General features: G+C 36.7%; 1 protein-coding gene across 2 annotated transcripts; it reads right to left on the bottom strand.

Annotated features, from left to right (window-relative positions):
* Positions 1-27199, bottom strand: LIN9 (lin-9 DREAM MuvB core complex component). Of its 2 annotated transcripts, XM_087828955.1 has the most exons (16): positions 27085-27139; positions 24681-24807; positions 20720-20752; positions 19200-19294; positions 16975-17079; positions 14829-14962; positions 13518-13643; positions 11842-11999; positions 9420-9553; positions 7710-7829; positions 7331-7432; positions 6575-6655; positions 3367-3492; positions 2209-2388; positions 1936-2033; positions 1-1451 (listed from the first exon to the last, which is right to left on the bottom strand). In XM_087828955.1, the coding sequence occupies exons 2-16, from the start codon at positions 24712-24714 to the stop codon at positions 1346-1348; spliced, it is 1632 nt and encodes a 543-aa protein (XP_087685081.1). In that variant the 5' UTR covers positions 24715-24807; positions 27085-27139; the 3' UTR covers positions 1-1345. The 2 variants fall into 2 exon arrangements, with proteins under 2 accessions (XP_087685081.1, XP_087685080.1); XM_087828954.1 differs by lacking the exon at positions 24681-24807 and having other exon boundaries at positions 27085-27199.

Below are 27199 nucleotides of genomic sequence, written 5' to 3'. Positions count from 1 at the left end.
TTAATTTTCATAGATCAATTTATTTAGAATTACAAATATTAAGAATAAAAGATTTATGCTTTTCTTAATTAACATAACAGTTGAGCTAAATATAAACTCTGCACTAAAGTTCTGCAGTGGCACAGAATCTGGAAGCATTTTTAAACTATACAAAAATTTCAAATGGAAAATAATCTTGTTTCAGTTTTATTATACATTAACATATAAAAAGCCTCATTTTATGAGACATCTAAAGGAATTAAAGCCACTTCTACAGCTATATCTTAAACTCCAAATCTGAAAACAATTTATTATATTTTGACTTTATAATATTCTATATTAAAACAAAGAGAATTCCAAATACACACTTTTTACAAGATTAATATTTTAGGCAGGGTTTTCCTTAAAAAACAAAACAGAAAAACAAAACCACAACCAAATATAAACCTTTTATCTGTATTTCACAGGACTGGTTATTATATGTTTTCCTTATAAAATCTTTTTACTTTATAAATGGTATATTGTTGGATTTTAACCAGTAATCTGGTTCAAAAGTTGTGCAAATAAACAAAAAATATGAAAATAGTGTGTTATCAGTCTTTTTTTAATAAATCTCATAACAATAGCATTCTGCCCTGAATTGACGGGAAAAGACATGCCAAATCCATGTGCTGAAATTCAGCATTTTGCAAGTAATGTTTTTTTCCTGCTCCTTCATTTTCTTTCAACAGACAAACAACAAAGGTTTCTTTTATAAATTATGATAAATTAAAATATTTATTATTATAAAATGATCTACAGAACCATGTCACACTGCAAGTATATACTCTATATACTTGTACAGTCCGTATTTTCCATCTACATTCCAGTGCCTTCCTTCAACTAGGACTTCCCATATCTCATGTTCTTTTGAAGACTGAGATGGTGATTGACTAAATGAACCGCAGGTGTCATTTTCTAGATGGAATTTCCACGTTGCCACGCATGTGCAGAGGAAGACTGTGTTTCTTCATGTCCTCCACTACAGTTGTCTGCACATGTAGGGTTGAATTCATGCACATTAAAAAAACTGTCAATGTATTCCTCTCCATGAAATTATGTTCAGACATTTTCAGTTCAAAAACTACTTGCTAATAAACATATGTAACACAAGCAATGTTACTGCAGCTGAATAATGAAAGAAAAATAAATATAACGGTGGTCAGCAATGCTGGGTTAAGAAGCAGTACAGTATATTAAAATGCCTTTTTTGGGGTATAAATTTCCCTTGTTTTCCAGCAGTTAGGTTACTTGGTGTTGGAAGCCTATATAGAGGAAAAGAACTCGAAACACTGTCCTATGCAGTTGGAATAACAAAGTCTTCTACTCAGTCTCTGTTGGTGTTATTTGCTGCAAAGGCATGTAAGTTTCCCATCTGGCTCAGGCCGCTCTGAATATGTGCAACATGGATTTCTACATTATTCTGAAAGCAACTAAAGAAAGAAGAAACACAGTTAACTGCTTGATTTCACAAAATTAAAAACAATTTTTACAAAAGGAAAAGCTGAATGTTATTAGGAAATAGCTAAGATGAGGCTCCCAGGGAAGGAATAAATCTCCCCCTCACATTAGCCCTAATTCTACATCAGAACTAACAGAAAAAGTATGCTTGAAAGAAGCAAAGATCGAATGAGTGACAGAGGATGAGCCTCTTTGATCGGGAGTCCCTACTTCTAAGTTGAACCTCCATCTAAACCAAAACCTAAATATTATGTCTTCTGATTCCTTTATATAAAAACTCCATGTGAAGTTTCTATTCTATCAATAGACTGAATATAACTGAAAAGCTCTTCTACAATTTATTTAAAGGATACAAATTATATAAATATTTCACAAATATGCTTAATTCTTAAAACTGGTCCTGGAAATCACTATGAATTTAATATAGAAATGATGAGGGTACATCTAATGAATTACCTGATATTAGAAACATCTATTGTACTCTTGATATCATTCAGTGAATCTGTAAGTGATTTGAATTCGAAGGAATTCAGGTCTCCTCCTTCTGCTAGACACTAAAGGGAAAAAACATTCAAAATTTGAGGGGAAGGATAAAAATTTTTTAAAATTCAGTTACAGTTCAATTACAGACAAGAAAATACCTGATATAATCTATGTGCCACAATTTTTAGCAATAAATAGCATAGTTCATCTAGGTGTCAAAATTAAGAAAACATTTCCAAAATTTACCTTAATTTGTAATAAAATCGCTGTAAGCCTGGAAATAAGGTCCGTCAGATTTTTATTTTCAACACAGGGCTGTCCTGTTGAGGAATTTGCATGCCGAACGATTTCCTGCGCCTCCTCCTCACACCTTCGTCTCATGTCTGTAGGCTGATCTGCAGGCTGGAGCCCCTGGTCTGGAGCAAGCTGAATGCAAGGATTGAAACGTAAGATATACATTCACAAGGCCACACCATTTGTGTGTGTGTGCCGGTTTTAGATTTGGGTTTTTACAAAACTAGCATTTATAACAAAAATGATGTGCCCTCTTACCTTAGAAGTCTTTTTCTCCTATAACAGTTTTCTAAAGAAAATAGGACAAAAACTCTAGATAACCTTTTACCCAGATTCACTAACTGTTTACGGCTTATTTCACTTAACATTTGATCTCTTTGTTGGTATATATGAATTCTTTTCCCTTACACTCGTTATTCTTAAACACTCATATTTCCTAAGTACAAGGATATTCTCTTACATAAGAATAGTGCAATTATCACACTTGGGAAATTTAACATTGATATAATACTATTTTCTAACAGTCCATATTCAAATTTCTCAACTGACTCAATGACTCTTCCAAATAGCTACTTCCCCCCCGAATACATTTGCCTGTCATGTCTCTTTAGATTCCTTTACTCTGGAACAGTTCCATAGTCACTCATGACCTTGATACACCAAGGCTGCCAAGGTTTCAGGTTTGCTCCCTGGTCAAGGCACATGCAGATATCAACCAATGAATACATGAGTAGATGAAACAACAAATTAATGCCTCTGTTTCTCTGTCTCCACACCCCACCCTTCTTCTTTCTCTCTAAATTCAATAAATAATTAAAAAAAAAAAAAGAGCAATTGTTTTTCTAAATTTTTTTGGAGAGCTCATCAGGTGTAATCCAAGCAAACAAACAAATAAAATCAACAGAATTGATAGCTCACTGGATATAAAGCACTGTTCGACACTGATACTGTAAGGAATAAAAATACATAAGAAATATGGTTTTGTTAAAGGATTTTATAAAGATATTGGCTTAGTTTGGATTTTCTAAAATGTGAAGGTAACAGTATTAAGTGTCAAATGAAAGCGTAGAGGACACAGCCCCTCGAGGGAAACGCATGTGAACGACCCACCTCGTAGCAGTACTGTTGGACTTTATGCAGGACTTTGTTTAAGTCCTTGTTCAGCTGCTCCAGCTCCAGAACGATGGTTGCGTATCTCCGCTGAAACTCAATGCCGATGGGCATGGAATAGGACTTCTGAGGAGAAAGAATCAAATTTTGATATGAGGTTTTTGAGCAGTACAATTTCAATGATATAATGAGAGATCTGATTTATCCAATATAAACTAAAGCTTATTAGAACACTCAACACTCAATGCCATACTTTGTGTGTCATAAACAACATTATGTATTGTTATTTAGAAGACTGTCTTTTCTTGAGGATAAATAAGTGTATAATTTGGCAGACTCAGAACTAGTTAAACAAAATCAAAATAATTAAAGGTTCTGTATCATCCTGCACAGAGTTCATTAGAGGGTGTCAAAACCCTTGTCCTCAACTTTTGTGTTCAACAGTTTTATGAGTTGTTTAAAAAGACATACAAGGACTTTATATACATATATCAAAATGTACAAAGTTGGGAAATGGCTAATATGTCAGATACATTAAGTATCTAGATGGACAAAAATTAGATTAATGGTTACCTAGGTATGGGGTGGGGGGAAGTGTTTTGGGAGGAAATGAGGAGAGACTCCTAAAAGGTATGGGATTTCTTTGGGGTATAATGAAAATGTTCTAAAATTGATTGTGATGACTGCACAACTTGTGAATTGAACTGTAAACTAAAAACCACTGAACTGTCCACTTACTGCAAATAGGTGACTTATATGGTATGTGAATGCTATCTCAATAAAGCTGTTATTTATAAAACCCTGCCCTTTTAAATATGTTACTATAATTTGGTTTTCTATCCATCCCTCCTATAATCAACTAGTGTGCCTTAGGCAGCCACATACAGGTTGAGTGTGACATGCAACATGGATTCTATTTTGAAGACCGGTTAACTGTTAAGCAGATTTCTGCAGAGATCCGTAATCCTCAAAATGAAAGAAGACAAAATGGTAAGGACAATTCTGACAATATATTCAGAGCAAGAAAACCAATTTTCACAGTGGTGAATATCTGAGAGGGAAGAAGCACAGAGCCTATAGTATTCAGTTTCCCAGAACTACTGACATGATTTTAAAAATGGGTAAGACAGAATTCCCAGGGATAAACTCCCTTTCCTACTCTAGAATTATATATTGCTAAAGCAATATATATTAATATATTAATAAATTCCACACACACGATTAATTTCTCTGTGAATGATCTATATGAGTATTCTTAAAATATTTGAATAATCCGAAATAGAAAAGGCATATTGAAATTAAAAATCTTAGACAAACTTTCACTGACTTTAATATGCTATATAATTTCACCAAGAAATGGTAGCTCAAACTTTAACTCTGAATGGACTTGATAAAAAAAACTTTTCAGGTATATGATTGAGAAATTTGTCCTTGTACTATAAAAGTGACTAAAGTATTTTAATATAATATAAAGCAATCCCCCCCCTTCACTTTACAAAGAGAAAGTTTAAACATCTAAGTTCATATTTTGACTATGTGCTTTGGCTTTAGTTTGCTTTTGCTGGGTAAAGTATGATATAAACAATTGAGCTGTCCAAAATTCAAGATTTTACCAAACCAGCATTCCATTTTCTTTGTAAATTCCATATGAACCAACTTCTGACTTTGTTGATCATCTCTATTTGAGATTTGTTTTCAATTTTATTACTTTTCTCTTTGGGTTTAATTTGCTGTTCTTACTCTAATTTCTTGAGATGGATGCTTAACTTATTGATTTTTCAGTCTTTTTTCAATTCAAACATGTTCTTTTATTCTAAAATAGGCATGGCTGCATCCCAATGTTTTGATGAATATAATTTTCAATACCATTCAATTCAAAGCATTTTCTTAGTCTCCCACATAACTTATTCTTTGATCAATAGTTTATTTAGTACTGCATTTAAAATTTTTCAAGCAGGAGATCTTTCTTCTTGGTATCCTTTTGTTATTAACTTCTAAGTTTATTTGTACTGTGATCAGAGAATATTCTGGAGAAATCTAAATATCCTGAAATTTGTTGAAATCTGATTCAAGGACAGCATATAACTAATTTTTGTATATAGTCTATGTGGGTTTCAAAAGAATAGTATCCTGTAGTTGGTAGGTGTAATATTGTACACATGCTAATAAAATTAGTTCGTTGACTGTGTTTTTCAAATCTATATCCTTATTGATTTTCTGACTACTTGTTTTATTAGTTACTAAGAGGGCTATGGAAATTGTTCCACTATAATAGTGGATTTGTCTTTTTCCTTTGAGTTCTGCTGATTTTTGCTTTATATATCGGAAGGCTAAGTTATTAAGTACATATAAATTTCAAATTACTAATTTTGAAATTATACCTCTCATCATTAGGAAGCATGCCTCTTTCTGTCCTATAATATCTGTTGCTCTGAATTTTTACTGTCAGATATTAACATAGTTATAAGACCTTCTGTTATTTTAAAACTTTGCACTGTGTATCTTTACATACATTTACGTTTTTATCCTTTGAATGTCCTTTTATATCATGTGTCTCTTGCATACATCAGAGAGTTGAATTTTATTTTGCATCCAGTTTGGAAATATTACTGATAGCAAATGAAAAAAAAATTTTTTAAAATATATCTTCATTGATTTCAGAGAGAGGAAAGGAGAGGGAGATAGAAACATCAATGATGAGAATCACTGATTGGCTGCAGCCCACAACCCGGGCATGTGCTCTGACCGAGAATCGAACACCGACTGCCTGGATCCTAGGTCGACGATCAACGGCTGAGCCACACCCGGTTGGGTGCAAATGAAAATTTAAAAATAACATTTATCTTGCTTCTCTCTCACATCGATGTTTCTCTCTCTCCCTCTCCCTCTCTAAAAAATCAATTTAAGCCTGGCCGGGCGTGACTCAGCGGTTAAGCGTCAACCTAGGATCCAGGCGATCGGGGTTTGATTCCCAGTCAGGGCACATGCCTGGGTTGCAGGCTGCAGCCAATCAATGACTCTCTCATCATTGATGTTTCTATCTCCCTCTCCTTTCCTCTCTCTGAAATCAATAAAGATATATTTAAAAAAAAAAATCAATTTAAAAAATACTTTTTAAAACTAACATTTTTCTTCCATAAAATATTTAAAAATCCTTAAAGAAGCCCTACCATCTTAAAAGTAGACAAGCAAAGAAATAAAGCCTTACCAATTTTTCTGCGTCTGTGTTCATTTCCCTTAATTTCTTGATATGTTCCTTCTTGATCATGAGGATTTTTGATAATCTGGTCTATAGAGAAGGAAGAGATATTTTGAAACAAATAGAGGCATTTAAGTACATCAGTTAGACATCAAATTCCCAGTTTTTCACTAAGATATTTTAGCAGTAGATTTTAGTGTTTCAATATAAATATAGCACAGGCTTTTTATTTTTTAAATCTAATTGGCCAATAGGAAAATATTATTTAAAATTCACTGCTACCAGGACATGTCAAAAAGACTAAGGAGTCCATCCGAACAAGCTTTCACTGGCCGAAACTGGGACAATTCATTGACCACTAATAATAATAACTGCAGTGGATTAACACAAATATGAACTCGTGGATTTTAGCACCAATATGTTAAAATCCATGACTGCATACTGATACTTAAAAAAAAATTTAACCACTGTTAGGACTCTTTCAGCTAATAAAAGAAGAAGGGACGATAGAATGAGAACAGCACCATTTTACCATCCTAATGAGTGAAGGATCTAGGCAGTGATAAACAGTGCCAGCTAACGTTATATTTAAAAAGAGATAAAATAGTATGAATCTCCTATCAGAACACATAACAAAGTTCTTAAAATCAATATAATGATTAAAAAAATTTAAATATTTGGTCATAGAAAAAACTTTCAACTTCAATAACACAAAAGACACTGACTTTTTTAACAAACAGTCAATATATTCAAAAATATTCTTACCACTTGAATAAGGAATTCTACTGGAAAACCACCTAATGTTTCAGTGTCAGAACCTGAAATCTTACTTCTCCAAGGTGACTGACCTAATAAAGGATCATTATCCTATGGAAATAAAAAGGAATCATTTAACCACTGACTGTTCAAACGGAAGTATCTTATATTTACATAAAGAGTAAATTCTATTACATTTAATATATTAAAAATCCTACAACAAGTATTTCCAGAGTTGAAGCAACTATTTACTTGTTTTATTTAAAATTTGACAACTCAAAACAATGTGGACACCTCCTGAGTTGCTGTAATGGATGTATATTTCATAAAAACATAGTTTACATTGATAGTAGTCATTTAAATTACTGATGACATTTCAAAATGGTACCGTAGCTGGTGCTGGGAGAAGGGGAGGATAGTGTAGCCGTGGTGGAGTCATAAAAAACCGAGAAGGCCGCTGTTTTTGTCCAAAGGCAGCAATTGGCATCGTCTCATGAGGCTCGTTACTCTGTGGGAAAAGAGAAAGGTCCACAAGATTTGTAGAACTTTGCCAGTCATTTTAGTCTTATAAAACATTATATCTCTGCATGATATGCACTAGCTCATATGCTATGATTTTTAAGAGAATATATTATCCTACGAAGATCAAAGGGCTAGAACTTAAGTCAGAGTATGAAAATACCACCAAAAGACTGAACCCACAAAACAGAATTAAGAAAAAGACCAAAAGATCAAAACAAAGGATCAAAGATGTTGTCTCTGTGTTAAAGACTATCTGAACGTTACCTACTGTAATGAAAGTCAACTCTCTGGCCACAGAGGAATCTTTAGGTGCTCTCATAAGAGAAATTACATTGATGAAACAGAAAGCAACTGTCCTTTTTTGAAAAGGGAGGTTGAACGATCTCAACCTTTAATGAAAAAACTTATGGTTGGTGTACTTTGCTCTATATTTAATCCAAATTTTATTTCTCTTATTTGTCCTCTCTAAAAATTTGTTTAAAAAGGAAACCCTCACAATAAACAGAGTCGTAGTTTTTAAAACGTATGTATCAAAAAAGGAAGATTCTTTATTTTTGCACTAAGGAGATAAAGAAGTTTTGATTTTTAATTGCAAGTTCATGAAACTTAAAAATCAAGTATAAACAAAGAAATGAAAAAAGGGACACTAAAGGTGAATAATTTAATTTCATAATGCTTAGAGGCAAACAATTTTGCTATAAAAAGTGTATTATTGTCTTGGCGGGGTAGCTCAGTTGGTTAGAGCATCATCCCAATACACCTAGGTTGCAGGTTCAATCTCTGGTGTGGGCACATACAAGAAGCAACCAATGAATGCATAAATAACTAGAACAACAAATAGTTTTTCTCTCTTTCAAATCAATCAATAACATTTTTTTTAAAAGTTCATTATTCACTTTTTAAAAGCTTTGTTTGATTGCAGAGATTAGTTCTTAAAATTATTTTAACTTATTAGAAAGGTGTATAATTTTCATGACATTGCTAAATCTAGCATGATTGTGAAATAATGGCCCCATAGTTTAACAGACTGTATCAAAAATTCAAAGGCTCTGAATTCTAGTCTCAGTCCGTCAGGAAACCAGCTCTAGAGCCTTGACTAAATTACTTACAGTAATTTGTAATTACTATGTCTCAGTTTAATCACGCAAAAAGTGGGGGTAATTAACACCTACCTTATATAACTCTGAGGATAAAACAGGAGAACAAATTTTAAAGTGCAAGATGTTACTTCCTACTTTAAACATCATTTTGCAAGAAGACTGTACTTTAACAAAACAGCTGGAATGAAAGTGCTGCGCAGCTTATTCCCCAAGATGATCTCGTCAGAAGCGATCAGTTTTGTCACACTAAAGTGCTATGTGGTTAAGGTACAACAGAGAAATGACAGATTCTCAAAAATGTGGAAGACTGAAGTATAGTTCTGCTTCAGGGGTCCAGTAGGCAGGACTTGTACCCCTAAGGATCTCTTCCTCAGTAGAACTGAAATCTTGATTCTATCATACAGCACAATCTCTGAGAAAATTCTACATAATATGTTTAATAGGCATAATGTACAAACATGTTATGAAATACTTACAAGAACTTCATAGTCAGGGATAGTATGGGTTCCAAGCCCTGCCCTATCAAAAGTTACTCTGTAAGTAGCGTTAAGAGTGTCCACAGCATCTATTTGTCCAGTGAACAGACCGTCATGAACACCACGTAATCGTGCTGAGAAAAGAACCAAAAAGGAATTATGTTTGGAAGATACAAAGAACTGTCAAATATAAAACTGCTCAAAGCATGTAAAACATAGGAAGCATAGTATTGTTGTCTATTACAGATTCAAAAATTACTTTATTTTCAGGTTAGAGAAACAAAAAAATTTTTTGAAACAAAAAACAAAACTATGAATGTCAATCCCTACTTTGATATATGGATGAAATCACAAATCTACCAACCTAAAAACAAAATATTTTAAAATCATGGCTTTAAACTCTGAATTGCAAAACAATAAATAAATAACAAAAGGACTTTAGTCATTATGCTAATGGGGGGAGGAGAGAGACAGGGGTGCTGTGAAGAATGAGTACAGGAGGCCTGAGACTGCTACCCTTAGAAGGGCCCGCCCGGGCTGGCATCTGGGAACTTGAATTTCAAAAGTGTTCCCATACAGATAAAGGTGGTTTTCTGTGCCTAGAATGTTTGTGAAAACAATGAGATTTATGCTGTACACCTGCTTTCCTTTAGGAGTCTGAAATTCCAGTATGTGCTTTGCAAGGGTACCTATGTGACCTGTCCCCAATAAAAACCTTGGGGACTGAATCTCTAACAAGTTATTTTGGTAGACACCTCAAGTGTTGTTATAACTTGCTGTTGGAGGTATTAGGGAAGTCATGTGTGACACTACAGGAAGGAGATTCTTGGAAGCTTGCACTAGGTTCCTCTGGACTTCTGCCCTATGCACCTTTTTCTTTTACTAACTGTATCCTTGTCTGTAATAAGCCAAGGCCATGAGTGCTGAGCACTCTGGATCTTTCTAGTGAATCACCAAACTCGGGGGTAGTCACACAGATGAACTTCTGTATCACTACTATTGAAATCCAGTCTGAAATAACATCAGGAAAATCCAAGCAAGGACCAGCAAGAGTGAAAAAACATAAGAATAGCATTTAAGGCATTAAATTAGGCAAAGTGACACATTTTATATGGACAAAAAAAGTACAATACAGTATCATTTTAATTAACACAAATATTCAATGTAAAACTGCTTAAAAGAATCAACTGATTTAAAAAAACAATTGTAGACACCTAAAATATTCTCAGTCTTTGACAGATCAATGAAGGGAAAAGTAAACAGGTTATACAGAAGATATAAGTAATAAATAAATAAAGTTGAATAAACGAGCATAAACATAGAAAAGGACTTCCAGTTACAACAGCATGAAGAGGTTGGTGATTTTTCTCTGAAGGGACAAGTTTACACCTGCACGCAGTCGTCTGTGACAACCATCAGGGCCGCGTAAATGGATCAAACGCAGACAACAATTACGAAATGTTCAGTGTTAAAAGATGGCTGGAGCTTCAGTAAGGTCAGGGAAGCAATGGCCTTTTTGCACGAGGCTGTTCACGCCCCACATTACCTCCAACTTGGTTGGTGAAAATGGTTTTACTAGTGTAATGGCTGGTCAGGAAAACCAGCAGTGTTGTTGCCATACGGAGTAGACGGGATGTGGACCAGTGGGTAAAAATGTGTGACTTTGCCAGTTAAAAGTGGTGAACTAAATCAGGAAAGAATAAGAAAAACCCGCAGCTTTTGTAAGCCCATGGGGTAGTCCTGGCTGAGATGAGCAGCAGAACAGCCAGAAATTTAACAGGGTGATCCTGGAAACTAGAGAGCCATAAAAGGGCTGAAGTAAGGTCTCCATAAATGCTGGGCTAACTGGAAAACTACATGGATGGGTGGGGGACACCTAAGAGAGTCTGGTAAAAAGTCCCTGATTAATCCATTTCTCAAGCCCTTTCAGTACAATTACCCAGTCACTTAACACCTTGCTATTTTTTGTACTACATAAGTTGCGATTTTAGTTTACCAAGTTCTTAAAGATTAATTTAAACTTGGTTTTGGTGGTACTTTCCCTCCATGTTATAGCTGAAGTGGATATATAGAATCACATCTATAAATTGACAAAATTTATACCCTTAGAAAATTGTGACCAAACTACCTAATGCATAATTTAGTTTTATTGAGTCATTAGAAATGGACTATTTCTAGACCTAAGGATCATAAGAAATATGGTGTTTGTGGACGACACAGAAAAGACTGCTTAAAAAAGGAACAAAATAGAATAATTTAAAATTTTGAAATTTAAACAATCCACAGATGAACAGTAATCTCTACAGTATACTGCTACAGAACTATAGTTTGAGCTTTCTAAATTTAAAAGCCATTTTTCTCATAGAGGTTATTTTAGAGAAAAATTACAAGTCAAAATATTAATTAGCTTATCTTTACTAACCTGTAACTTTGGTTCCAATAACCAGGGGCAAAGGAATCTCATCTGGGAGATCTTTGAATTGTGAAAGATCCGCAACTTTCCTTTGTTGTAAGAGCCGGATTTTCTGCCGTTTCTGTTTTAATGCTGATCTCTCTTCCTCAAAAAATGCAGAAGAACATCTAGGATAAATTATAAAAATAATATAAAATGAGAACTATCCTATACAAAAGTGTCAAATCAGACCATCCATCTCAGTGTTCTTTCTTCCTCACACTCTTGAGTACTGTATTTAAAAACGGGTTCATAGAAATATTCATTTCCTTCCAAAGTAAATTACATCTTTTTAAAACCAGGGCCTTGCAAGACTCAAAGATATATAAGCAAGTCTTGGTTATTCCTTCCTACAAAGCAGGAGGATCTGTTCACATCCTTTGATAAAACTGTAGCTGGATCCCAGGTCTTCTCTTAAGGACAAAGTCCAATTTTAATATTCTATTCAGGAGAACATGACATTTTCCTGCACATGGATGTTTATAGCAGCTTTATTCCTAATTATCAAAACTTGGAAGCAACTGAGATGCCGTTCAGGAGGTGAATGGTATATCCAGATAACAAAATATTATTCACTGCCAAAAAGAATGTGCTATCAAGCCATGAAAAGACATGGAATAAACTTAAATACATATTACTAAGTGAAAGAAACCAATCTGAAGCAAGATCATCTTTAAATACAAAGGATAAAACAAAATATTACCAGTTCAATTAAAATTTATCCTGTATTTCATCACTATCTCCAGAAATTATTAAAATTAATTTCCATTTCTACTTGGACATGTAACTTTATTATTTCTAGGCCTTCCTTGAATTTTCCCACCATTTAAAATAAAAAATCTTGCCCAGCCAGGCGTGGCTCAGCGGTTGAGCATCGGCCTGGGATCCAGGAGATCGTGGTTCGATTCCCGGTCAGGGCACATGCCCGGGTTGCAGGCTCAGGGGGCGGCCGATCAATGACTCTCTCATCATTGATGTTTCTATCTCTCTCTCCCTCTCCTTTCCTCGCTTTGAAATCAATAAAGATATATTTAAAAAAATAAATAAATAAAAATAAATAAATAAAATAAAAAATCTTGCACATGCTTTTTACTAAGGCAGGTAGACATAATATGAGAACCAATGATCTAATCCTAATATATTTCAAGAGTCCATTCAAAAGCAATATAAAGTTTTAAGATGTGTTAGAAAGTAAGTTAACACTGGAAAAGGAAAAGTCGTTTCTAGGAAAGTAACTATTAGATAAATTCATTTAATTTGTTTTTATATAAAGTAAAATAAGGCTCTTAAAGTAATAAAAAGAGTTTCACAGAAGATTAAGTAACAATGTATATATAACTGTATAGCTCATTAAATACTTTTTAGTGCATTCTTAAATATTTTTGGAACAGTGGGTATAGATAATTATCTATAACAAAATTATATTCAAAACCTATGATATAAACAAAACTGGAATTGCACATTTAGTTATAAGATGTGTAAGTACAAAAAGCCCTTACTTTAAGTTGGTTAATAGAATATATTTAACATATAATTATTTTGAAAACTTATGTTTTAGTACTAGTCCTCTTGAAGATTAAAACAAAATCAATGTAGTAATGATACTACTGACTTATTGATTTTATTTTAAACAAAAACTTTATTACCTCCGTGGTTTTCCCATAAGCCGCCTGATTTTTCCCCATTCTACTCTTGTTAATTTTCTTGTTTTCAAATTAGGAAAAGATTCCTTTAGACATACACAGAAATCATTATCACCTTCAAACAGTGGTCTATAAAATAGAAATGATATTTTAATAGTTAATATACAATATGTTACTTAAGAGACATAAAATTAAAAATATGCATTTCAATTTTCAACATCAAACCAATCACAAAATTCCAAACTTTCACTTCTACCCAAATCATATACACAACAGGTACACATTCAAAGTGTTAAAACGAAATTAAATCCTTGGCATTTGTGAAAAAAATGTGTAAAAGTTACTCAGGAAATACTGTCTGTGCTTGAGATGTCCAGGAGACCTGGATTTTTGTTAAATATCCTACAGGAGTATATCCTTTGGGGGGCTATCCTGGCCCTGGCTTTGTAGCTACAAAGTATCTGCCCCAAAGGTAAAACCATCACCAAGGAATCCTCTTTGAGATTAAATCAATTTTAGAAAACTGGAGCTCTCCAGAGAGTTAGGTTGGAATTCAAGAACTCATCACACTAGGACACCCTCAGAGCTTGCTCAAATAAATACCTATGGAAAATCTGTGGACAAAAATAAAACAATTCTATTCAAGAGTTTGGGCAACCAGGAACCAGCAATGATACAGAAAGGTTTTGGGCTTAAATATGAACACTCATGAGATTCACAAGATTCAGAGCAGGCCGTTGGTGTGGAAAGCAGAGAAGGGAAGTAAAGGTAAGTAGCCAGCAGAGCAACCACCAGAGCATGCGTTAGATTAAGATGGATGAGAAATCAGAATTTTTCCTCAGCAAATTCTGTTGTTGGATAGATTTCACCCAAATCTCTTAATGTTTTATTTAAACATTTATGTGTAACTAAAGTACGTAAGTACTACCACATGAGAGACTATCTTCCTAAAATCTTACTGAATCAACTATTTCTCTACTACTATACTAGCACTTAAAAATCTGAAGATGTGTGAAACAAGTCCCATTCATTGCAAACAACGGTGCTTTGTTTCCTAGTCTTTGTAAATTACAACACAGAAATTATACTTTCCTTTTATTTTTCACTAAAAAGTGTAACATCTTCTTCCTCAAAAGAGGAAAAGGTGAGGAAAACTGTAAGAAATGGAAACGGATCAAACCCGAATGAAGAACAGGAGTAGTTTAGGACAAAGTAGGACCAAAATGGGCCACAGAAAAGATTGTAGCTTGTAATGTTTGAAAAACTTAAATTTTCAGCTCAAGTAACAGTCATGATATAACCGATGATACATACTTATCTATATTTGAGTAGAACCACTCATATATGCACCATTTATGTGCTTTGGGAAGCTTCAGTAGGTTACGTAATCGAAAACCAATCTTCTGTGAGGCTTTCTTATCTGGTGTTGACATTGTTGCTGTAAATTTCTATACAATAAAAAAGTAGAGATTAATTATAGTTCCACTAAGTAAAAATGAGCATCTATAACATTGAATACCTTTGTAAAAAGGTAGATTGTGGTTAAGTACTCAAAAAAAATTAAACAGGCCAGTGTGGCTCAGTGGACTGAGCATCGCCCCCTGCACCAAGAGGTCACCGGTTCAATTCCGGGTCAGGACACACACCCAGGTTTCAGGCTCGATCCCCAGCAGGAGGCAGCTGATCAATGTTTCTATTTCTCTCCCTCCCTCTCCCTTCCTCTCTCTCTAAAAAATCAATAAAAACATTAAAAAAAATCAATATTCAACATGAAATTTTGGTTATTACTTAATAAACATTCTAATTAATTTTAACAGAGTTAATTAAAGCCTCCAGTTTCATAACATATTCTGACAAGGAAGGTGAAATATTTGCACTGTAGTACAGCTTAAATTAAGGTGTGCAGGAAAAAGATACTTGTGAGAAATATTCCTGGAGTTCTTGGGCCAGAAAAGACCAGTAAGAACTCTGCTACTCTTGAGAGAGTGAGAGAAAAAACATGCAAGCAAGCACTAGGCCTAGATGGTTTCCAACAAATTTTTATATCAAACCAGAGCTCCAATGCTATTGTTTTAAATCACTGATGAAGAGAGACAAAAGTTTCAAACTATTTTTATAAAGACAACATAACATAGATAATAAAATCTGCCCAAATATAATAAAAAAAATCTCAGCAAATAGTACTCATTTCTGTGAATTTTAAAAATGCTTGGAAAAGATATTCGGTGTTCATGGACTGCAAAAATTAACACAGGGTGGGACAGAAGTAGGTTTACAGTCATTCATATAGCAAATAATAATTAACAGATAATACAATACATTGTGTTTCACATACTTACAACTGTAAATCTACTTTTGTTCTACCTTGTATTGTTAAAATGTCCATATTACCCAAAACTATTTAGATTCAATATAATCCCTATTAAAATTCCAATGGCACTTTTCACAGAAATGGAACCAGCAATCCTAAAATTTGCATGGAACTGCAAAGACTCCAAATCTCCAAAGCAATCCTGCTCGTGTAGGAGGCAACCAACTGACGAGTCTCTCTCTCACTGATGTTTCTCTCTCTTTCCCTCCCTCTCCCCCTTCTACTCTATCTAAAATCAATGGGAAAATATCCTCAGGTGAGGATGAACAATAAACAAACAAACAAAAATGACAGGGAAATAGGGAATAACTAAGTCAAAAATCATGAATTTGATAGAAAAATTACACTGTTCTTGAAGTTCACATTTCCTTACCCAGTTTTCATTCACTGCTTTGATTCTTACATGTCCACTATAACTTTTTTTTAATAGATGTCAAAAATGAAAAAAGAGTTATGATTTTATGCCGTATATTTTCCTCTTTTGGATAAAGGAAGTCTTCAACATGCTTCCCTCAGTGGTAAAGTAAAATCCCCTCTCATCTCCATGCCAAACCCCAAACTGATTCCATACTGCCATATCCATTTGCTTAATGTCCACTATCTATAACCGTGCTTACAAGAAAGTGTGTATTTGTAAGACTGAGGATTGGCTTTCTACTCTGGTTTCAAGTCCATCAATAAAACAATGACCTTTTCTAGGTAACTAAAATAGGAGCTGAGCAGGAGCACTGATTTAAAGAAAAGAACTTGTGCCCTAGCTGGTCTGCTCAGTGGTTAGAGCGTCATCCCACAGGCCAAAAGATCCTGGGTTTGATTCCGGCCAAAGGCACGTATCTCGGTTGCAGGCTTGTTCCCTGACCCTGGTCGGGATGCATGCAGGAGGCAGTCCATTGATATTTCTCTCTCTACCCCCTACCTCCCCTTCCACTCTCCCTGAAAAGCAATGGAAAAAATATCCTCAGGTGAGGATTTAAAAAAAAAAAATTAAAGAACTTGTTACTCAAAATGTAACAGAATAAATATAAAGTTATTACCCTGAGCAATTGCTCACTTTCCACCACGTGAAACAACACTTTAGCACACACATACCTGTGGAACCATTGCAACCCTCTGGTTTCTTTTAGGTGATCTTGTATTTATTTGTCTGTCATCTTCATCAGAAAAGAGTCGACTTCGTTTTGAATTTCTGAAAGGCTATGATATAAATTTTTTTATTTTATGAAAAGACTAAACGCTTCCATTTTTGTTCCAATATAATTCTATATTGGAAAATACAGCTAACTTTGAATTATCAGTGAGTAGTACAGAAGGATGAAGTATGGGTAATACAAAGTACACAAAATCAAATACAAATGATCTTAGATTTAGAAAGCAGTAAGATACATATTTATGCAATTTGTTTACAAATAAACCACCTAGCTAATGATTAAAACTAGAATCCAGCCCGGCCAGGCGTGGCTCAGCCGTTGAGCGTCGACCTAGGATCCAGGCGATCGGGGTTCGATTCCCGGTCAGGGCACATGCCAGGGTTGTGGGCTGCAGCCGATCAATGACTCTCTCATCACTGATGTTTCTATCTCTCTCTCTCCCTCTCCTTTCCTCTCTCTGAAATCAATAAAGAGATATTTAAAAAAAACAACAACAGAAAACTAGGATCCAAATCTCCTTAGTACACTGGCAGCCTGGAATGAAGATAGGAAAATAAATTCTGGGAACACCAGTTCTTATTATGCTGCTGTTTAGATTAACACCAGTTGGGTATATCACAAGATATGTCTGTTGCATAGGGCTGGGCTGGGGCAAAGTTACTAGATCATTCTAGAGGGCAAATCTAAATGTGTATAATGTTATACCAGATCTTCTGTCAAAAATTAACAGAATTTCCATTTGTTAATAAAAATACAAGATACCTATAACAGATACCTGATAAATGCCTGTAGAACTAAAAAAAATTTTAAGTGCCTGAAGTACATCATATTACTTAAAAGCCTATAATATAAAAAATTTTACAGTCCATTCTAGGTTCAGAGGCCTCATTAATAAAGAAGCATGACAGAAGTAACATTCCAATAGTATCTGCGTTCTTTTTGAAATCCTTCTTCCACTATTTAAGATAGAGTTTCCTGCCTAGTCAGAAGGAAGGCAGGTACAGAGGGCTAGCAACATATGGGCAGCATCCAATTGGGTCAATGCTAGAGGTATGGATCCTTGAAATTAAACCCACGGAAAGCCTCAACACTCCACAGCCCTGACGGGAAGTCCCTTCTCCCTCTCTCCCCCCTTCCCTGAGAGAAGGAAGGGAATGATGGTGGTAGAACTGACAGAGTGTAGAAAGTCCAGCACATTCACTGTGGCCAGCTGCCCAAGTTACTGTGACCACTGCTGTCTATCTCAGCTCCAGGACTGTTTCATGATTGATCCCTAAAGCCTCCTGACTACCTAACTGGGCAGGGAAGTAGCAGAGGACTCCCAAACCATTAGTCATGCCAACTATACACCCATCTCTACTTCCCACCCCTAAATGCAATTACCCGTGACCTACACAAGATTTTAATATCTTACCACTTATGTATATATCTTTTTGTAGAGCCATGAAAATTTTTACTAGCTAATAAAAGTATGATTTTGGGTTGTTGGGAATTTTTCTGGTTTTGTCTACTTAAAAAAAACACTACAATTACTTAACAAATACTAATGATGAACAAATTATCACAGGCTACAGATTGTTTATCTATATATGAAAATATACTGCTCAATGACACTTAAGAGACTCAAATGCTTGCCCTGGAGGGGTAGCTCAGTTGGTTAAGAGTTCTTCCCGATATGTCAAGATTTCAGGTTTGGCCCAGCCAGGTGTGGCTCAGCGGTTGAGCGTCAAACTAGGATCCAGGAGATCAAGGTTCGATTCCCAGTCAGGGCACATGCCTGGGTTGTGGGCTCAATCCTCGGTTGGGGGCGTTCAGGAGGCAGCCGGTCAATGACTCCCTCATTATTGATGTTTCTATCTCTCTCTCTTACCCTCTCCCTTCCTCTCCCTGAAATCAATAAAGATATATTTAAAAAAAAAAAAAGATTTCAGGTTCGATCTCCGGTCAGGGCACAAACAAGCAGCAACCAATGCATAAATAAGTGGAACAACAAATCAATGTTCTTTTCTCTCTCTCTAAACTCAATCAATTAAAAAAAAGACTCAAATGACTGAAGTTGGGGAAAAACTTTGGAAAATTTTTATTGTGCTATAAGAACTTGCACATGACAATAATACAGACAATTTAGCTATCATGTTCTAAAGTGTGAGAAAACTAATTCCTTACCATTTCCACAGCAGAGCCTGTATTCCTGCCTTTCCAAACAGGTGTTTTTTGTAAAGAACTGAACTTTTCATTCCATGTGTTAGATAAGCTTCCCTCTGTAATAAATAATTATTACTAATAAGATTTAAGTTTAGTTCAAAGGATTTCATACTATGAACATTGCCTTTTTAATAACAGCAATATATCTGAAATATTTAGCAATATGAAAAAAATACAGATTGTAATAATTTTAGTCTATTACAAATAAAAATCTCTTCTGTGTTTTTTTTTTTTGGTCCAACTCTAAATAACTTGGCAAGGCAATGCATCATGAAAATATTAAATATTAAAATGTGTGGCTTCTTTCTTCTTGGTTTTTAATAATTCCTCTATTCTAATTTTCCAAGAACTATCTCATAAATGCAATCTAACTGAAAGCAGGGCAATGAAAAAAGCTTCTTCTAACCTTGAATTTAGAGCATATTTCTAACTGTTTTCTGCCTCAATATATGAAACCCTTGATATCCAAAAATGAAATGTGTGGCGTTTCTGTTTTCCTTAATTCGAAGAAATGTCTTGAGTTGTATGCAACCAGAAGAGATTCAATCAACTGACTGATTAGTAATATTATGAAAAGAAGGATGAGTTTAATTTTTATAAAAAGAATATGTTTATACAGAGAGAGATAGAGAAACCTGGGATGAATGTACCAAACACAGTTAGTTTCATTTCCTTCTAGTTGCTCGCCAGCATTTTTTCTAATTTTTTCTATATGAAATTTATTTCACTTGTATATATATATCTTTTAAATGATTTTAATACTGAGGAAAAATAATGAAATGCTTTTTCAGATGTATATTTTAATAATTGCAAAAAAAGAGGTGGGGTGGGGTTGATCTTGGTAGGCAAATAAATTAGGGAAACTCTGGAAGATAAGTCTGAGGGATTTAATTTGATAAATTACCAATTCAAAGCACAACACAGTAGTTTTAAAAACTAGAAGTACTAAAAACTTTAAAATATCTATCTTGGTTTCAAATGTACTTACCCAGTAGAATCTTGCTCAAGAGGTAAAATTTCAAAATGAACTATATTAAGAGGGTTGGTCTAATGTACTACTTACAGAAAGAGTAAGACCAAGAAACATTATTTTTTTTCTCAGAAAATTACTATTGTACTTTTAAGAGACTTGCATTATTACTTAGAAGGCAAGATTTTTAAAAAATAAACTATTATGCAAAAGTACAGCTTAGCACAATTGTTTAATAAATGTTTTAAAAATAAATGTTTTAAATCTAGTAAGGAAGTTCTTTAATCAATCAATAATTCTAGGGGAAAAAATTCTTAGTAATTTCTAACAACCTAGGACCAACTCTCATTAACAGTATATTAATTTAAATTTACCACCAGTGAAAACCAGTCCTTAAAAGCTATAATGAATCATAACTTAGAAAGAAAAGAGAAACAGTATATTCAAATTAGCTTAATGGATTAAATTTCTAGCTCATGCCATGCCTAAAGAATCATGCTGGGATCCTTACCTTTTAAACTGACAAGGGCTTTTGCTGAAGAGCCTGCAATTGAAACAAGTCAGTATTATTTCATGATCAGAGTAAGAGAAAAAGAACTTGGTTTGGGGGTAACAGTGATCCCCTTAGTTTTAGCAAATCATGTTGAGCTTGAAGTGATGGTGGGATGTGCAATTAGAAGTAACTAGCAGACAATTCAGGCTATGGACCAGAGCTCACAAGGTGAGGAGGAACTGGAGAGAGGCACTTGGGAGTCTTACTAACTTGTGAGACGCAGAGACCTTTCCTAGGGAGAGAAACGTGGAAAGAGGAAGACTAGGACAGATGCGATTTTGGATCTTCGTCCAGAGTGTGCTGTTGTTGGAGAAGGAAAGAGAAAGGGAACCGATATTTACGAAGGCAAAGACCAGAAGTGGCAATGGACTGGAGAAAGCAGAAGCGTCCCGGCACCGTCACAGCAGGCAGCGAGTCCCCTGGACGTCTAGAACGCAGGCGTGTGCAACACTTAAAGATCCAAGCTGCAAAAGGAGTTCAGAAAGGGCAAGAGGGACCAGCATGAAGTTGGATGGGCTCACTGACTAAAACAAACTTGAGTGTATATTAGAATAACCAGGAAGCTCCCCAAACACAAAGACTCTGTACGATGACAAAGGTCCTCAGGGATTCTGTGGCAGGTAACCCTGAGGCTCACTCAGAAACACCAAGCTTCTGTGTGAATACAGGACGGGGTCTATGGGTGGGGGGAGTAGGAGAATCGATAGGAGTTTTTATAAAAAAGGGAGAGCACTAAACTGAAATCTCTGAATTGGATATATGAGTTGCAAAGAAGTCCAAGACATTGGAAAAGTAATAAAAGATGATCTCTGTCACTTACAGGTAGCATCTAAAAAACAAACAAACAAACAAACAAACTCAGCCAGGTACAAAGAAGAGACTGGTGGCTGCCAGGGTGGGGGAAACGGGTGACAAGGTTCACACTTTTAGTTGTAAGACAAATGGATCCTGGGGATGGAATGTTCTGCACAGTGACTATAGTTAACAATACTGTATTATGTACCTAAAAGTGGCTGAAACACATCTTAGAAGTTCTCATCACAAGAAAAAAATTGTAACACTGTGTAGTAATGGGTGTTTGTTAGACTTTTTGTGGTAAAAACTTTTGCTATATATACGTACACCAAATCTTTATGTTGTACACCTAAAACAATACAATGTTATACAAGTTAATTATATCTCAATTTTAAAAATAAATTAAAAGGAAAAAAAACCACACCCTTTCGATGCTCCAAAACAGGAACTGTTTAAAATACTTTTTTTCTTTTACTATAGTCAAATTATTTATCATTCTTTGTTTTCAATTTTGTTTTATTTTATAATCATACTTTCTCATCTCAGTAACTGTGACATCCATTTATGTTTGTAAGACTATAATCTAAACTCAGGCAGTAGTGAAGTTATTTGAAATGTGGTCAGTTACTTGCATTGAAAAAAGACAATTTTTTAAATAGCATGTTAAAATGTGTGCAAACATCTTTAAGGAGCCACTACGCCATATAAAAATCAATAAATAAAAGATGATCTCAGGGGATAAAGAATGAACATGGACTTAGTACAAAAATCAGTGAAGAAAGATTCTCCTTGGTGTTTAACACAAGCAGCAATGGGTTATGACTCATATAAATGGACAACAAATTTTAAATGAGAAGCAACAGATAAAGGATTGTAGTTCTGGCTATGAAATATTTTTATGTATCTCAGATCCTTAAACCTCAATTGACTTTTCTTCTACAGGGCAGAATGAGAGGCTTAAAGAACAGATATCCATCTACATCAAACCCACTGTTGCTTTTACTCTACCGTCTTGCCTAGATGTGGGGAATGGTTAACAGGACAACTTAAGAGCTTCTGTATGGCAAACTGAAGTTTAATGACCAAAGGCAATAAAGTTTTGAGGGAAGAAGTTGGGGAGAAATGCTGTAAAGTCTTGCTAAAAAACCTCAAACAACACAACTGGGAAGCAGCAGTAGTGGGCAGGATACATATCCATGTAGCGTAGCTACCATGAGAGATATGGTTCGTTGAGAAAAAGGAATAATCATGCACTCATTTGGTGAGTGTGTACAGACTGCCGACCGCATCCATCCCTGCTATAGGCACATGGGAGAAACGCCGAAGTCCCAGCTCTCATGGAATTCCCATTCTAGTGAGGAGAGACAAACAAACAAATGCTACATGAAAAAAATAATGCAGGAAAATAAGAACAGGGAATGTGGAGGGGCTGGGGGAGAGAAGACTACTTTTCTATAAAGTGCTTATGATTAGCTTCTCTGAAAGGTGATATTTGAGCAGAGATCTGAAGAAGAGGCGTGAGCAGCATGGATATCCATTTCTGCTCCATGAAGGCAGGAACTATATCTTAAGGAATCTGACCTACCACTTTTAACCTTTTATCTTTTTTGACAGCATTGCACAGTGGTTGAGAGCAGATTGAAACTAACTGTATTTGAATCTTGGCTCTCCCACATTCTTGCTGTGTTACCTTAAGCAAATTACGATACCTTTCTGTGCTGCTGATTCATCATTTGTAAAATGGAGATTAAATGAGTTAATACATATAAAAGTGCTTAGAGAACAAGGCACATAGTACATGGCTGATTTTTATATCATGCTGTTAGTATTACTTTGATCAAACAACAATAACAACAACAACAACTATTAGGTTAAGAACATGAATTTTACAGAAGTTAAGTTAGAATCCTGCTCTAACAGGGTATGTTCATTCATTCATTCATTCATTCATTCATTCATTCATTCATTCAATAAATATTCACTGAGTGCCTGACACAGCATTATTCTAAGGGCTGGGTTACCAGAAGGAAAAGATAAACAAAGCGTCTGCTCTCAGGAAACTTACACAGTGGGAGGAGACACACAATAAACAAGCACAAAAAATGATAACTACACTCCTGGCAGTTGTTATAACCAAAATGAACAAGGTGATCTCAGTGTGGGGAGTTACTTTATACAGGGTAGTCAGGGAAGGCTCCTCTGAGGAGGGATCATCTGAAAGGGACCAACCATGAGAGAGCAGGAAATCAAATCTGGGTAGAACAGCAGGTAAAAAAGCCCTGAGGTAGAAAGTATTTGAGGTATTTAAGGAAGGAAGGGAGGCCACCAAGCTTGGGTAGTAGCTAGCAAGGGACAAATGGTACAAAAAAAGTCAAAGAAGTAAGCCAGGTGTTATGCATGGGACTGGAATGCAAGCATGAAGAAAAACAGTAATGTATCTTCTCTAGTGCAACGTCTAACCAAAGTTAACCAACCACAGTAACAAATGGAAAGCTGCAACTGTGACAGCTGCCACTGAGAAGTTACATAGGGGTAGGAAAAGATTTAATAAGAAGTAATCTTTGTCAGGGAGGACAGAAAATAGCTCTCTGAAGAGGCTTAAAATGGGATCTAAAGGATAAGCACAAGTTAATCTGAAGTACAGGGAAGGAAGAACATTACAAGTAGAGAGAAGAGCAGGTGCAAAGGCCCTGCAAAAAAAAAAAAAAAGGAAGCCTGGTGAGTATAAGGAATGAAAAAAATCAAATTTAGCTCAAATGGACAGAATGAAAGGAACAGTGCTACAAAATAAAGCCAGAGAGGTGCGGAGTGGCCAGACCATGAAGGGTCTTATAGCTACTAAAGTGTTTTAAGCAGCAGGATGACATATACATATATATCTATATATGTATATGTAATTTTTGAAAGGATCACTCTAACTGTGCAGGTTGGGGTGGGATGGTGGGGTTGGGTGGTGGAATATGAGAGGCTGAAGTGATAGTGCAAGTAATAGATGCTGACAGCTTGGGCTAGGGTGTAGTGAGAAGTAGGTAAACTCTTTTTTTTTTTTTTGAAGGCAAAAGTTACAAGACTTAGTAAAGGCTTAAATATGGAAAGTAAAAAAGGGGGAAGTTCCAAATATAACCTCTAGGTTTCAGCTGAATGCATAGTGAAGCCATTCATTAAGACAGGAACCACTGGAAGTATCTCTGTCCTGGGATGGGGTTATGAGGTAGATCTTGAACCCGTGAAGTTTGAGGGGCCTCAGGCATCTAAGAGGAGATGTGAAACAGGCAAGAGATATCAAGAACAGGAGCTCAGAGGAAATATCTGGGCTGAAGATAGCCTCAGTTTCCTCATATATAAAATCAAACTAGTAAGAGTACTTACCTCAATTGAAATGAAGATTAAATGAGCAAATGCATATAATGTTTTGTACAGCAGCTGGTTTATACTAAGTACTCAATAAATGGTAGCTTTTAACCTTGATAATGTTATACTGGCTATTGTCTAATTTATTAGCTAGTAGCCTTGATTAAAACTGGCAAAGAAACATATCACTCTTTCCTGTATCCCTTTTCAAGACTCAGCTCCACTTTCATTAATAATGCCTCTTACCCTACATTCAATTCCATATAAATCAAGTATTTATGTATATCTGGTTTCCGGCACTGTGTGACAAACCAGGTATGGCAATCCCTGCTTTCAACAAGCTGTGGTCTAGCTAAACAAGATATACCACACATATGCATGCCCCACCCCAATGTACCAGAGATGTGACAAAGTAACATAAATGATGTTATATAGTATGATAGTGTAGCTGGAATTTGAACCCTACTATGAGTCCCAAGTCTCTACAAAGATACAAAGTAAGTCCTCAATAAACATTTAATGATGAACAAATATTCCAAATGGCAGTTGAAAGAAAACCACTTAAAACACCTCATTTTAACAGAATGAGTACAGTAACCAAATAACAGCTCTTGTGGTTGTGACTTCTAAGATGTGATAAAAAATTTTACGATAAAGAGAGCAAGGATTTTCAGATGACAAGCATACTGTGCTTAGTGGGCCCACCCTTACTTGGGAGCATCCTAAATCACAACCCACTGTATTCCCCAAACAAGAAACAGTAAAATTCCCCTGGTGCTCTACAGTCACACGCTGTCCAACACAGTAGCCACTAGCCACATGTGACTATTTAAATTCAAATGAACGAAAATTAAGTAAAATTGAAAAGTCAATTCCTCAGTCACTCTAGCCACATCTGAAGAGTGCCACGGCCACATGTGCCTAGCGGCTACCCTATCGGACGGGGCAAGACATTTCCATCGCTGCAGAAGTTCCACTGGAACTTCGCACAGGCCTAGAGCAAATTTAAAATGCAAGCTCCTTAATACAACTTCTCACCAGTGCGGCAACTGAACTTTTATTTTAACTTTATAACACATTACGAGTATATCACAAAGAAAACAGAACTGGCTGTCATTTGCCCCTTGCACAGATAACACTTAACAGTAGTGATTGAGTCTTTTTTTTTTTGGGGGGGGGGTTATACTAAAACTCTCAGAAGTGATATAAATACATAAACTGAATAGCGAGTGTGGATCAGGACCTCCTTGTAATTAACTAAAATATTCGCCTTTTTTATACACTTCATGCGACGTTGTAAATTACATTTAGTCCTACCTACAGGGCTTCTACTAGGGCATTGGCGCTGTTACTGGCTCGACGGGAGCGCACGGGTCCGAGCCCGCGGGGGGGGGGGGGGGCGCACCGCGCAGGGCGGGGGTCGGGAAGTGCGAGCAGCCCGGGCGCGGGGCGCACCCACGGGGAAAGATGCCCCGCGATTCCTACGACACGATCGCGCAGAAAAAAGTCCAAGGTGGGACAGGGGCCACCTGAGCACTTGTGTACCCAGCCTGGGCTGCCTCGGGAAAGGTCCCCGGCCACCTGTGGTCCCGGGGGAAGGGGCCCAGCCCTCTGACACGGAAACACTTCCAGGGGTGGACACGCCGGAGGGGTGGGGGTGGCAGCGAGGACCACAGGTGCCTGCAGAGGCGGGGACTGTCACAGGACGCCATCAGAGGCTGATGCAAGAAGGGGCTGTGACCACCCCTCCCAGCCCGAGCCCTTCCCGGCCCCGGGACGGGCGAGTTACATAACCCGCCCCGCGTCCCTCCGCGCCGGGCGAGCGCTGCCGGCGGCGAGGACGGTGCCCGCGGCCAGGGGCCCCTCTTCCCCCGCCTCGGCCCGGGGCCCGAGTCGGGCCAGAGGCGCGGCCACCGCCTCCGCCCCGCAAGGGCTGGGTCCCCGGGCTTTCGGTTTCCGGCCCTGGCGCTCCCACAGCCCCAGAAACCAACACACAGACACCATAACAAAGGCGGCGACGCGGCGGCAACACCGGGGTGGGAGGGCTGGGGGGACCACGGTGGGGCTGGCAGTCAGCCCGCTGGCCGGGCGGAGGGCACGGCCGCCTGTCCCGGCCGGGGCCGCGGGCGGGAGGGCGGCGGGCGGGAAGAGGGGGGGTGCTTTGAGGTGCTACTCACTCTCGTCAGGCAACTGGTCGAGCTCCGCCATCTTGAACGAGCCGCGCCGCTTTTTCAAAGGCTGTCCGCCGCGGTGCATTGTGGGGCGGAGACTGTCTTTGCGAGGGAGGTTCGA

This window comes from Miniopterus natalensis, chromosome 21 (assembly GCF_054644295.1).
Source record: "Miniopterus natalensis isolate mMinNat1 chromosome 21, mMinNat1.hap1, whole genome shotgun sequence".
NCBI classification, from domain to species: Eukaryota; Metazoa; Chordata; class Mammalia; order Chiroptera; family Miniopteridae; genus Miniopterus; species Miniopterus natalensis.
Note: the sequence above shows the minus strand (reverse complement) of the source record. Positions and strands in the feature narration are given on the sequence as shown.

Bases quoted from the DNA above. Each gene is read 5' to 3' on its own strand.
- LIN9 (XM_087828954.1), bottom strand. From the start codon at position 27,163: ATGCACCGCGGCGGACAGCCTTTGAAAAAGCGGCGCGGCTCGTTCAAG. The intron at 19,295-20,719 runs GTAAGGATCCCA...TATTTATTACAG, and splicing joins AGCCCTTGTCAGTTTAAAAG to AGGGAAGCTTATCTAACACA. The intron at 3,493-6,574 runs GTAAGGCTTTAT...CTTTCTCCTCAG, and splicing joins ACACAGACGCAGAAAAATTG to AAGTCCTATTCCATGCCCAT.